This window comes from Indicator indicator, chromosome 35 (assembly GCF_027791375.1).
Source record: "Indicator indicator isolate 239-I01 chromosome 35, UM_Iind_1.1, whole genome shotgun sequence".
In the NCBI taxonomy this organism is placed as follows: domain Eukaryota; kingdom Metazoa; phylum Chordata; class Aves; order Piciformes; family Indicatoridae; genus Indicator; species Indicator indicator.
The window spans coordinates 760,954-775,414 of NC_072044.1; the positions used below are offsets into that span (position 1 = coordinate 760,954).

The 14,461-nt window shown below is 45.0% G+C and overlaps 1 protein-coding gene across 1 annotated transcript in view; it reads left to right on the plus strand.

The window, feature by feature from the left end:
- SRPK1 (SRSF protein kinase 1) overlaps positions 1 to 3,604 on the plus strand; it is a 31,967-nt gene extending 28,363 nt beyond the window's left edge. Inside the window, exons 15-16 of the mRNA XM_054395769.1 lie at positions 12 to 104; positions 1,108 to 3,604. Coding sequence (XP_054251744.1) covers positions 12 to 104; positions 1,108 to 1,292 — 278 coding nt within the window. The 3' untranslated portion in view covers positions 1,293 to 3,604. The remainder of the gene's footprint in view (positions 1 to 11; positions 105 to 1,107) is intronic.
- Positions 3,605 to 14,461: the final 10,857 nt, after the last annotated feature.

Consider the following 14,461-nt stretch of genomic DNA (forward strand, 5'->3'; position numbering starts at 1 on the left):
CAAACCCACAGATCACATTGCATTGATCATAGAACTTCTGGGGAAGATACCTCGCAAGCTCATTCTGGCAGGAAAATATTCCAAGGAGTTTTTCACCAAAAAAGGTAAGAGGAGACAAAGCAAATGTCACTTATCCCTTCATCCCCTGCTCCAAATACACAAGAGTGCCTTGCTGGAAATGTCAATTAGCAGCAGATGCCAGTAAAGATGTCTTATAAATCTTCTCTTAGCTTTGTGAAAGGGTTTCTCAGTAAAAGTGCAGCTAAATCTAAGGCATCCTTGTCTAGCTGCTGAAAGTATCCACATCCAAGTACTTGACATCTTGGTGTAGATCAAATGCAGCAGGTAGAAAAACAACACTGCAGATAATTCTTCAGACTTGATTTGGTTTTACTGAGCTGATCTTTGTCAAGATCTTCAGAGAAGACACCTTTGAAGTCCTCTCTAGACAGCTTTGCTCCATTTCTAGTGTGCTGCAGTCACATAAATAATAGCTCCTTGCATCCTGAGCCATGTCGCTCAGGACACATGATGCCATTATCACAAAGCCCTCACTCAGTACCCCAGAAATGTACTGAGACCCAAGAAGAAATTTTGGACCTAGTTTAATACTTCTTTTTATAAACCAACCCTTTTTTTTTTTTTTTGGTGGTGGACTGCTTTTCAATGCTGCACGTGTTCCAGAGCCAGCAGCAAGGCATTTGTCTGTCATGCCAGCTGGGGCCATGGGTGCCTTAATGAAGTTAAACAATAATTGCTGATAGGGGATCAGAAATAGAAGCCTTCAAGGAAGTACATTTCTAGAGCAGTCTTAAAAGCAGAGAAAAAAGGGGTTTAGTATCATTTCTTTCTTCATTCAGTTATCATTTTATACTCCCTACACCCAGCTACTCAGAGCAGTTTCTGGGTTCTGGAGGCCTGCTTGGATGTGTTTCTGTGTGATCTGCTTGAAGTGATCCTTCTCTGGCAGGGGTGTTGGACTGGATGATCTTCAGAGGTCCCTTCCAGCCCTCACCATGCTGGGATTCTGTATAATTCAGCCTGTCTTGTTCAGCTCTTCAGCCTGTTCTGTTCTGCCTTGCTTCACCACCTTGTCTTGGTTTCCAGGTGATCTGAAGCACATCACCAAACTGAAACCTTGGGGCCTTTTTGAAGTCTTGGTGGAAAAATACGAGTGGTCCCAAGAGGAGGCAGCTGCATTCACAGACTTCTTATTACCTATGCTGGAGCTGATCCCAGAGAAAAGAGCTACAGCAGCAGAGTGTCTCAGGCACCCCTGGCTCAACTCCTAGAGGCTTCACCCCAGCACCGCTGCACTACTCTGGTTTACAGCATAGCCTCCATGCACCCAGCTGCCCCTCCCCACATCCATTCTTCCCTTGTTCATTTTCAGTGTGAAGTTCTTCCTCCAAGGCTTCCAAGGTTTTTAGATAAATCTAACCTGTTCTGCTGAGATGGCTTGTGTGACTCCATGGGGACTCTTCTCAGCTGGTGGGCATCATCTGTGTTTTGCCTTGATGGGGCTTCTCCAAAGACTAACTGCCTAGGACATGATGTTTTCCCTGAGTTTCCTCACTGCTCTGCTCCTTGTGTTCCAGGTGGGAGCTCACCTGGGCTCAGATTAAGCTCCCGCTGCTCAATTTCATCTCCACGAGGGGGATCTGAAGATCCAAACATCTCTTTATCTCACTGACTCAGGAGCCAATTTCCCACTGCTGATCCAATAGCTAGAATGAGGTGAGAATAACAGATGGCACCAAGGTGGTGTTCGTTCCCTGTAGAGCAATGACCTCCAATCCTCCATCATTTCCTAGGTGTCTACTGTATCCCTTGCTTTCCAGTCACATAAGTTCTCTTTAGATCTAGCTGCTTAAATCCTTTGAGAAGAGCTATTGAAACCTAGGGTTTAGTATCCTTTCTTTCTCCCTCCAAAGTGCCCTGCCTCTTTTCCCTTCCCTGTGCCCAGATAGCCAGAATAGCTTCTGAACTTGGTGACCTTTTCTACTTCAATGCCTGTGCCTGGAAGGGGACAAGCAACACAAGCAAAAGCTGGCACTGACTCAACGTACCACCTGCAGTGCAGAGGGAGTGCACCCTGTGGCTGCAGAGGGGTGGCCTTGTTGCAGGCAACTCTTTTAACCTGTTAGTGAGCTCTGAGCTTTTTGGTTTATCCCTTACTGGCACTTTTTTTGCCTTGCTTGAGGCAGTTGCTGTATCAGGGAGAGCTTGGCTTTTACTGATGCAGTCTACTCTGGCTTTTAACTTTGGATCCCTTGCTTTTTCCCAAGGAAAGGGTGGCAGCCTCTCAGTCACTGTCACGCTAGAGCCCTTGGCTTTCAAAAGCAACACTTGAAGGCCCAGTGTAGAGATTTCTTTTCCTTTTAACTTGCTTCAGGTGCTGGCCTTCAGGAATAACTTCCCAGGATGGGACTGCCTTTTGTTTTCTGGGCCATGAGCACAAGGAGAGCTAGCAGAAGTGGAAGAGAAGTGACTTTTCCATGTAGATACTGGATTAGAAGCTGTTTCTAGAGTTACCTGAGTAAAAAATATTGTGGGGTTTCTATATGAACTTCTCAGAGGGGCTTGGATGTAATGAGTTAATTTTAATTGAATCACTGTGGCATTTGATAGTTTTATGATGGCTTCTTCTAGACTTGCCTGTCCTACTACAGATTAAGTACATCCTGCTTTACTCTAAAGTAAAATTTGGCAGTGTTGAGACTTCAGAGGCACTTCCTTATCCTGGACCAAACAGGCCTTTGGATTCATGGTGGCTCTCAGACGACAGAAGTTGCTGGAGGCCATGCAGATGTTACCCAAGACAATGACATTGCCAAAGCTGCCAAGACCACTGTTCTGTGTCACTATGTGTGTGTGTTTGGAATTCCTGGTGTGTAAGGATTGCTCATTCATAAACTTTGGTGTCATTTAGTCCACTTGAAAAGGGTTTCTCCAGCCCAGGGCCTGATGGGGCTTATTAATGCAAGTCATGCTGCATGTTCTTTAGGGGTAGATCAGGTTCTCTATGCATATAGTCTAAGATTAAAGGAAGGTACCATACCAAAAGAGCTTGACACTGCTGATTTGAATTTTCCTTTCCCTTTATCTGGAGCTTTCTGTTGTGTGTCACTTCCATATCTGTTACAGAGGACTGTGGACAGGACTGGGTTCCAAAACCACTGACTGTCCATGTACTGTGAAGATAAATTGGCAGGGCAAACAATTTCTGTTGTCTTGAGAGCTCACTTGGTCCTGTGTGCTTGAGACTGGCTGATTAAAGAGCTTCTCCTAGAAGGGGTCTGCACACTTCAACTCTGAGTGCTCTTTCCCATCCTTCCCTTCCTTCTACCACCCTTGACTGGAGGAAGAGGAGATGTCCTGCTGTGATAACCACAGCTTGAGTCAGTTTGTGAGTTGAAGACCCACGGAAGCAGCTGTCAGGGTTGAGTCTTGTCCCGTGTGCTCCTTCACTTGGGGTTTGTTACCTTTCCAAATTGCCGCAAAGTGCTCACACTAAAGGATTTGTACTTGCTGTGTCAGTCAAAAACCTGAAGGAAAATACATTTTTATTCTTTCTACTTGGGTGCTTTGTCTTTTTTCTTTGTGAAAGCCGTACAATAAACAGATTATTTAATAACTCAGCACTATCCTTCATATGTTCCCTCTCTTAAGTCTGTTCTTTCTGAGCCCGTGGCCTATTGACTGAGTTTTCTCTGACAGCATCCAGCTTTGATTCCAGAGTCCGGTTTTGTTTTCCAGACGCAGGGAGATGCTGTAGGTGAAGATTTTGTAGCTGGTATCGTGATCCATTTTAAAAGAGTAGTAGTCAGTGGTAGGACAGCTCTGCTAGAGTTTTTCCATTCTAAAATTGTTTTTCTCACCAAGTCTATCGTCTTGCTGCTGTGTTCTCTTGCAAACAGTCTTAACAAACCCTTTTTTAAAGAGAAATGTGAAACTTGGAAGGTGCTTGGTACAACCAAGTCTAACTGACTGCTTCAGGAACTAAAAGATCACAGCAGGTAGGAAGGGAAATACAGGCTGCCTGGGTTCTGAGCAGTAGGAGCTTGGTGCAGTGATGTCCTGTGTTGTCTTCTGCAGAGCTGCACTTGCTGCAGGTGGGTTTGGATGTGATGAGAAATGGCTAAACCCAATTACTTGGGTGGTGCAGGGAGTTGGTGTTGACTGGGCTCAGCTGCAGTTTCTGGACAGTTGTAGCCCTGCTTGGTGCAGATTTTATTAATTTTTTATTCCCCAGAAAAGTGCTCTTTCTAAAGGCTGCATTTATGTATGGAAAGCTGGATGTGAGCCAACATCAGAAACTTGCACACAAGACCCAACAGGATCCTGGGCTGATCTCCAGCAGTGTGGGCAGTAGGGGGAGAGAGGAGATTCTGACCCCCTGCTGAGACCACCCTGCCCCCTGCAGTGCTGGGGCAGCTCTGGAGTCCTTAGCACAGCACAGACAGGGACCTGTTGGGAGGAGGCCAGAGGTGTCTACAGCAAGGCTGGGAGGGCTGGAAGCCCTCTGCTGTGAGGCCAGGCTGAGAGGTTGTGCAGGCTGGAGAAGAGAAGGCTTCAGCTTGTTGTGACAGGACAAGGGGTGATGGTTTGAAAGCAGAAGAGGCAGATTTAGACTGGAGAGAATGGAGAAATGTTTTATGCTGGGGGCAGTGCTGAGATCCTGTCCCAGGTTCCCCAGAGAGATGGGAGCTGGCCCATCCCTGGAACCATTGCAGGTGAAGTTGGTTGGGGCTCTGAGCAACCTACTCTAGTGGCAGATGCCTCCTAACCCCTCAGCTCTGCTTCCTCCAGCTCTGTTGGGCTGAGCCCATGGTAATGTGTGGGACTGCTGCCCTGGCAACGTGCTGGTCTGCGGTGCATGCACAGAGCCCATAGCCTGAGCTTCTAGGCTGCGTGTGCCATCTCCATAGCAACGAATGGTTCTATGGTGCATGCCCCTGCCCCTTAGCAGCAGAGGTTTGTGTCTTCTAAAATGCTTTTTCTTATGTAGTAGATACATTTCTCTCCTCACACTGTTTAAGTGTTGGTTTGTTTTTTTTTTTTTTTTTTGGTTTTTTTTTTTTTTTTTTTTTTTTTTTTTTTTTTTGTTTGTTTGGTTTTTTTTGTTTTACACCCACCCCCCCAAGAAGTTTCAGGCATTTCGAGCATTCGGGGCAGCAGTACCCTCTCTGGCAAAACTGCACTGCCGACAATTAACCACAGGGCGGCAGCACTGAGCACTGACGCCACCACACGCCGCTGTAGAACTGCAGTGCTGACACTTAACCACAGGGGGGCAGCACTGATGGGACAGCTGACCTTAGGGAGGTGAGCAGCTCAGCTTGGCTGCCTCATCGCCTCCTTCAGACAAGCACTGCAACGCTCACCTGCAACCCCAGTCGGGACGGGGGAAAGAAGTGGGGGCTTTGGAAAGCCTTTTTGTGTCTTAGAGAATTATACTGGGTGGGCTGGGGGGCGGTGGGTGTTCAAGGTTTTGAGTCATAGAATGCCTTAGGTTGGAAGAGACCTTAGAGATCATCTATTCCAACCTCCCCACCCTGGTGAGGGAAGCCTCTCACCTCGACTCAGCTGCTCCAGGCCTCATCCAACCTGCTTTGAATCTCCACAGGGTGGAGGTATCCACAATGTCACTGGGCAGCAGGGACTCCAGAGTCTCACTGCTCTTGTACTTAAGAATTTCCTCCTAAGATCCAGTCCCAATCCTTTCTGTAATAGAACAGACAGAGAAAGTTACATTTGATTCTTTTTAATATATAAATAAACACAAATTTTCAGTATGTATATAAAAAAGAAATATTTTTATTTCAATAACTCACACCCATTCTTACATTTCTAAATATTTTTTTTTAACACTGCCCTTCAACCCCAGGATTTTTCAGGCATTTCAAGTATTCAGGGCTACAAGCACCATTTTTGGGGGATGCCCCCATCCCTCACTCACCTGTTCCTCTGCTGCATCATCACCTCCCCCAGCAAGTGACATTATCACTTCACCCAGAATTCCCCCATTCCTTTTTATTCACTTCAAAAAAATAAAGGTAACAAACTGAGGAAAACTGCCCAGGCATCAGTTCATTCCTTTTAACTCCAAGAGTTATAGGTACACACCCCCGAGAAAACCTTCGTGAAGCCACATCCTCAGTAATTTATGCTGCCACATTCTTTGCATCTCATGGACAAAGTTTTGAGTTGGGAAGGTACAAAGCTACCACCTTCTCCAGGGTAGGCTGCAGTTTTCTAACACCCCTAACACTGGAGGGCATAAGAGGAATGGACTGCGGATGTCTGTGCACATACCCTCGCTCTGTACCAAACGCGCCCTCTAAACCACCAGAGCAGAAATCCCCACCGAGTTAATCCACAGAACAAGGCCAGCGAAAGGGTACTGCGCTCCACACTGCCCCGGGCAGACCCACGGTCCTCCCTCCGCGACTCGGGGGCAAGCACTGCCCCGGCCGCCGTGCGACCGCTGCCGCCTCACCTATAGCGGCGACTGCGCCACAGCGGCAGGGGGCAGCAGAGACCAAGCGGTCGCCGTCCCCGGCGACACGGCGGAACACCGACGAAGAAAGGCTGTGCTGACGGTGCCCGAGCATCGGGAGAGGGTGGCGAGCACAAGCATTACCTTACCTGCTACCGAAACTCGGGGGAACTCGACAAACACAGCGAGCAGCGATGTGTACGGCACAGCCCAGACACTGCATTGCGCACACGGCAGTCTGATGGCAGCCTTGGCACGGCCGGCCGGAACGCGCATGCGCGTCTGCTGTGGCAGGGCTTAACCAAGAGAAACAGAGCGCCGCAGGCCGCTGGACCCAGGAGGGAAGCGGCTGGCTGCGGGGCTGCGCGTTCCCGCGGGGAGGCAGCGGAGAGCGCGCCCGTGCGCGCTGTGCACGTGGAAACCACAGCGCCCGGCTGCAGCGCGGGGTTTAGCCACGTGGTTATGCGCCGGCGCCAGCGCAGCGCCTGCAGCACCCAGCCCCGAACGCGAGAGGGCACCCGCGAGCGCCTGGGCTGCAGTTCCCCCGCGTGGTGCGAGCGCAGCGCCCTCAGCCCCGGCCGCGCTGTGCCACCCCCCTGCCTGCTGCTCCTGCAGGGTCCCGGGGACAGGCAGTCAGCTCCACGGAACTGGCAAACACAATCTCGGCCTGGTGGGGGTTGGAAGGGATCTCTGGGGATCATTCAGGGCTTTTTTTGGGGGTGAGGGTTGAATGGTGGGGTGGAAAGTGTGTAGAATAGTGGCTCGTGGCTGCACTCTGATACTTCTGAGAGGTCTCACACGTTATTAACATGTTTCATGCTTTACAATTCCAAAGATCTTTTCCTGTCCTCAATAAAGGCATGGAACAGTGCTTCATAGGGTTAGCCTCAGAAAAAAAGGGGATCAAAACAATGCTGAATTACATGGGAGAAAACATTAACTCCCATCAAAGTTACTGGGAGCATTCAGAATGAGGAGACTGATTAGTCAAAGACAAGACAGGGACTGACTGCTAGCTATTGCTGGTTCAGGGCAGGACTAAGGGAGAAAAGACATTACAGGGAATGTTCCTAACTACTCACAATTCCTTAGCTATAGGTGTTGCAAACAGCTCTACCTGGTACGTAGAGAAAGCCAATGAGAACAACTCCATTGGCTATGCAGAGGAGACCACTTAAAAATACTTGTACATAGAAGAAGCATTTCCCATTAGGGAGGAAAAAAACCCCCAACACAACAGCTTTGATGATCTTATGTAAGGTGCCACTTTCGACATGAAGTTGAAACATGAAGTTCTGTGCATATTTGCAATAGGTAATATGTCAAATTCAATCTGATAAAAGAATTAAGTGAGGGTTTTTTTTTAATGGGTAGCTGTATGATACTTTGTAGTATAGGCTTAGAAAAGTCTCACAGTACTCCTGTATTACCAGAGACGGAGAAATGGCATTGTGAGAAATACAAAAATTACATCCAAGTCACACATCTGATGAAAGACAATTCTGACTGACCCAATAATTGTTTGATGGTTCTTTCCCTCAACACAATTACTTCATTTTTCATGAAGCAGCATCATCCAGCCTCAACAGCTAAACTCGACAAGCATTTCTGCCTCCTGGGGTTTTCCAGGGGTTATTTTGACAACTGATAAAGCCTTTAGTGTTATGAAATTGTCACATTAAATGAACTAAACAGAGAGCATTAATCTGGGCAAATTACTTCCAACCATTAGAAAACCATAGCAAAGTCAGACAAGAGCTTCCGTTAGAGAACAGACAAATAATGCCATACATAACATTTCTCTTAGACCCCACAGTTCAAGGAAGGTTTTCCTTCTCCTGTGATACAATTTAGAAAATATTTCTTGTACCTCTGGTAGCCTTCCTTATTCTTAAGTTATCCATAGTGCCTGGGGTGAAGGGTGAAAACACAACTTTTCTTTTAGAGAACCCTGAATTGCAGCTGAAGGGGAAGGTACAAGAAGAAAAAGAGTCACACAGCATTGTTTGTTTTGAGCAACTGTCACTGGAAGTTAAACCTAACTGGTTACACTCCTTATGCATATTTACAAGCTTTTCTTGTTTGAGATGGTTTCACCTGCAGTAAGATCTGCACTGTGGTAAGGTTTGGAAGGAGTTAATGATTCTGCATTTTGGCTAGAGGTAATAGGGAAATAGGAGAAGTTTCCACAGGTCAAACGCTCCTGTGCTCCCCCTGTCGCCTTTTGAGATTCAATTGTATTGAATCCATGCTTCTAGTCAATTGCTTCTAACACCACTGAGACACTGACTTCCCACCTAGTCTCATGTTCTCATTTTTTACTCTTCCTGACACCTGCTCACTTGGCTGAAAATGCATCTGCTGCCTCCTTTGTTTTTAGCCATGATGATTCTCCTTCCTCTCCTGCATGTAAAATGGATCTCTGTATTCTGCTAAAAAGAATTCCTTCATTTAATAAAAGATTAATCAGGCAGACATACAACCCTTGGTTACACAGTCCTTATTTTTTCCTATAACGGCCACGCTTTAGTGACTTTGAAAGTGAATTTCAGGGAATATTTTCATTTCAAATATTTACCATCAAAAGGCTTCACCCTCCCCAGACTGAGTCTATAGTGTGGCAGAATTAAAAAGGTAAAGCCTCTCTTTATTATCTATCTGTCTTTATTATCTATGTCCCTTCAGTGTGTATTTCTCCAGTTTCAGAGGTTCTCTGAATTACCAAGGACAGAGTTTAGCAGTTAAAGATATTTCTCTATTAGATCCCCTTGACCTCTGAACATATAAACCCAAAGTGGAGATCAGTGTGACAGACCATAATAGCAAGTAGCACAATGTGAAGCCAGTCCTCATCCCTTTCTTTTGTGGTATGTCAGTAAAACACAGCAATACTGAACACTGCCACTCATACTTTGTGGCCTTGGACAAGCCTCCCTGTTTGTCCAGGGAGTAACCAATGTGACAGACCCAAGAATCCAAAAGAAAAGTGAAAAGTTATTTCTCTGTTACGCATAGGATTGGAATAATCTTTCCAAAATCATTATTGGTAGGACACTTCCCTGTTGAACAAAAAGCCAGTGGATTTATCTGCATGCTTCCAGTAAGTCTGAGAAGAAAAAAATCTCTGTTATGATAGCATTTTTCATTCTGATCACCAGGAAGTTGAACGATGAAGACAAAGACAAAGCCTTCATTGAGGCAGATACGGAGAGTGCCTCATTCATGAGAGAAGGAGAAAATTAATTAGGAAGATAATTTGACATTTTGCAGGCATGCAAATCTCAGTGAATAGCAGCACAAGAGTACTTCTCTGGAATCTTACCCGTAGTAAATTGCCTGCACAGAGTCTATTCACAGATGCCTTTCCTCTGCCAGTCTAAAGTAGGTATTCTCTCAGTAGTAAATACACACTGGTGACGCATCCAGATACCACTGACTGCATTCAAGTGTCCATCACACAAAAACTCTCTTGAGTTCAGCGAGACACTCTCAGGCACAGAAGATTTTTAGTTATAAAGGTCAGGAATGACAGCTTCATTTCACTGTTCTGTGCTGAGTTTTTGCATACCAAGCTTCTAGAGTTGTCTGAGAGCAGGACGGGACCAGCTCTCCCAGCTGTAGGAGTGATAGTTTTAAGTCAGCAGAGCTCTGTCTGCTCAAAACCAGCTGTGACATGGCCCTCAAATGAACAGGATCCACCTCAAAGAACTCCCTGGGTTATCTGTTCTGTTAAGACTAACTCCCTAGTGTTGCAGCTGTCAATGGAAAAATGCAAGATGTTTATTGATAGGTCACTCTTCCATTTCTGAGTAATTTCAGAGTTGCATCTAATCACAAAAACTGGTTCTAGCATGAGAAAAGCAAATATACTTCATAGGTTCACTTAGGATTCAGTGAGCCTGGGGCAAAGCAATCAGGAAAAGAAGAATGTGTCTTGGGCAGAGTCATCAGTTCCCTAACCTCCAAGCACAAAGGTATCTGAAAGTCTTTGCTTGAGCTTCTGCTGCATTTTTAAATCAGTCCATTACATAGCCAATCCCTGCTGGAAATCAATGGATGACACAAAGCAAAGACAAAAGGCAGCCTTGTGTGAAAGTCTTGAGGATATTGTGTAACACTCTGGAGCCCAAGGCACTCACACACCTTACAGCACAAATTTAATTTGAAGGAGTGCAAAAGTTATTTTCACTTTCCTTTTGCTCTACAGGAGCAAGTGGCACTGTGTCTGTTTAAATAATGCTTTTATTCTCTCAAAAAGAAGTTTGACATCCACACAGATTCATTAAAGCAACCTTAAGCAAGCAGACAGAACTGTGCATTCCTTCCCTTGGATGCTGCTTTTGCAAATATTAAATCCTATATTCAGGATTTCCTACTGGGGATGGTGACAAAGGAGCAACATCACAGGCAGAGTAAAACTTGAGCACCACAATGCAAACAGTGCTCTTTTCATTGCAAGCTTTGCCAAAAGTCAAGCAAAGACATGCACTTAACTTGTCCATAGCTCAGAATAAAAAACCCAGCATGCTGGCTAATCCCAAATTATGAGACTAAGAAACTGCTAAATTTTTCAGGTGGTCATCTTGACTGCAGCATACCAGATCAGCTTAGGTAGGGTAGTATTTAAGAGGAGAGTATAAAAAACAATTAATTTGTCCTAAACTGCAATGACCTATTAATTAATGAGTCTATTAATTTGCACAACCAACATAGAATACCATGATAGTATTAGCACAGCCTCTGGAAAAAATTGTCTCATATGCACAATGGTGACCTTCTTTGACAGCTATTTTTAGTAAGTCATGTCTAATCTATAGGCTGACCTTAGTAAGCTGACTTGCAGCCTATAACCAAACAAAATAAGGTTTGATTACAAACCTGCCCAAGAATGTTTGTATTTTTAAAGGTTGGCAGACTTACTTCATATCAACATGTTTAACTAAGGCACTGACCAGATTCTCCTAGGATCCACACATGCATTATGATAAGGGAGGTTATCAGATGTTATTTCTATCCCCTACACTGAAAGTAGCCTGTGGCACAACTGGTCACAGCACAGAAATCAATTCAAACTCATGCTCCTGTCTGTTGATCCCAGCTGATGCTCAGTGCTGTACTGCCAGCACTGACCATAACAGGACAGATAATGGCAATGCACAGGAGAGCCTGGAACAAGAGCACCCACAGGATTGCTGTCAGAGGTGGGCAACTGCCAAGGAATTTTCAGAGCAAGAGAAGCAGAATGCCCATTGATACACACCTACTGCATACCCCCTGAATCCAGCTGGATCTCAGGCACACTGCAGAGGGCTTCTCTTTCATTAAATAAGCCTCTCACTTGACCACACTGCCACAAAAGCTTTCTCTTGCCACGCTCCTCACTGCCTAGACTTAGGGCTCAACTAGTCTCTCTCAAGCCCAGAAGTCTTCTTACCACATCTTTGTCCTAAGTCACACACCACCTCAAGTATTGATAAAGCTCTTACAGCTCTGTTCTACAATTTCACCTTCCAGACATACTTCCCATTAGGCAGGCCAACTGTTTCCCAAAAGGAGAGTTTTCTAGGACAAGCCCAGCATAGCTCTGGGATAACAGCAGCACTATTTTAAAAATGCACTTCAACTAATCCCAAGTTCCAGAGTACTTCCTCTCCAGAGGAGCAAGAGGTCTGCAGTCCACAGTTTACACTCCAGTATTCTAGTTATTAATAAGGGTCAAAAATAAAATACATGAAGCTTTGATACTGAAACACACTCACTCTTTCATCAAGACCCTTTCCATGCCTGTACCTGGAACTGCTGCCTCTCTGAGGGCTGTCTAGATGCAAATCTGCCACCCACAGCTACCTTCTATTCTGAATCACAGAATCACAGAATATTAAAGGTTGGAAGGGACCTCCAGAGATCATCATGTCCAACCTCCCTACCAAAAGCAGGACCACCCAGGGTAGTCTGCACAGGAATGCATCCAGGTGGGTTTTGAAAGTCTCCAGAGAAGGAGACTCCACAACCTCTCTGGGCAGCCTGCTCCTATTCCTCTATCACCCTCACTGTAAAGAAGTTTCTCCTCATGCTGAGGTGAAATCTTCTATGTTCAAGTTTGCATCCATTGTTCCTTGGCTTATTACTGCACACCACCACAGAGATTGCCCCCCTCCACTTGACCCCCACCCCTCAGATATTTATAGACATTGAACATGCCTTAAACATTTCTCCCAACCAGTCATCTCCAGGCATGCCTGCTCTTTCCAGTTTGCAGCCATAAGGTGCAACTGGAGCCATTCAGTACTCAGCTGCAAAGATTTTTTGGGGGGACATGTATCTTAAATATGATGTCATTCATACATGCATGCTAAGTGGAAACACCAGCATGGTATTGCTCAGCCACAGAGCCTTCTAAAGCCTGCTGCTAGACATAACAGACCTTAGAATAAACAAGCACAGAACAGAGGTGTAAAATTACTCCTGAAAGAAACATTGATTGAAAAGAAACACTGCTGAAAGCCTGACCAGGGAAGCCCAAAGGGAAGGACAGCTACTTCTCTGTCCTAAGAGGCCTTTTCCTTTAAGTGCTGGTCTGTTGCCTAGCCTGTGTCAGCCTGGCAGAATTCCCTGTGCCTTATATGGTTCATTCTGCCATGGTTGGTTCTTTTAACGACTTCACACATTTTTTTTTTCCAACCTATAATCACATAAAACCATCTTCATATATTTGTCTTCAGTAACTGAACTCATCAGTGTCCATGAGAAATATCTTTCATCCAACTCCTCTGTAAAAATCTTCACATGGAGTTATTACTAAGTGACTTTCCATTTTATTTTAATGTGTTTAGAAGGTAGGATGCCTTGCTCAGCACCCTCACATTGTTCTGCTGCCTTGTACTTCAATAAAATGGGTTCCAATTATGACTCTGCTGGTTTGATGCTGATTTTATGCTCTTCCTGGAGAACCACAACCAGGGTTTAAACAAGCCCTGGTAAAGGAACCAGACCCTGATAGAGAAGACAGAATTTCACACACAGACACCCTCCCTCCTTTTAATAGAATTCCAGATGATGAAAAGAAACTCTGAACATCTTCTGCCTGCTTGGCAACTAACAGAAAAATATTTCTTTGCACTTAGCAACAGCCTTGATCAGAATTTTTAATACAAAGCCAGTTCCACAGCCTAGCCTGTTCCTCCAGGCTCTCTGTGACAGCTTCACTCAGCTTCTTGCCTTTCAGAAAGCTTCAGGGCTGAGAATTTTTTCAGGAGACTCCACTCAAGGAAAGATCTCCACAGCTTCCCTTCAGGATACTGCTCTTTAGGAGTATCTTGCTTGGTTGGTTTTGGGGGTTGTCTGTTTTTTTGGTGGGTTGGTTGTTTTGGTTTTGGGTTGGTTTGTTGGTGGGTTTTTTGGGGGGTGGTGGCGTTTTGGGTGTTTGGGTTTTTTTCTGTGTGGCTTGTTTTTGTTTGGGGTTTTTTGTTTGGTTGGGTGTTTGTTTGTTTGTTTTAAGGTCAATTAAAAGGAAAAACAGACACAAATACCTCCAGAATTAACATGGGAAGGTGGAAATGCTCCTATGTAAAATGAGTATTTGGGGTTGGGGTTTTTCTGCTTTATGACAGAAAACCAAAATGAGAAAATTATTCTTTTCAGTCTCTAATATACAGCAAGGATTTTTAACCTATTAGCTTTATACCTTTTAATAAGTGTATAGATTAAGTAAATGATGCATGCAGAAATGGGCAAAGTGTAAAGTTTGTACCTTCTCAGAAGCAAGGTTGACCTGTAAACTTCCATCTGAATTTACAGTCTCTCATCTAGTGTAGCTCAGAATTAAAGCAAGGAGGTTGTGATCTGATGTTGCTTCAGTTTAAAGCAAGGAAGTTGTGATCTGATGTTGCTTCAGTTTAAAGCAAGGAAGTTGAGATCTGATGTTGCTTCAGTTTAAAGCAAGGAAGTTGAGATCTGATG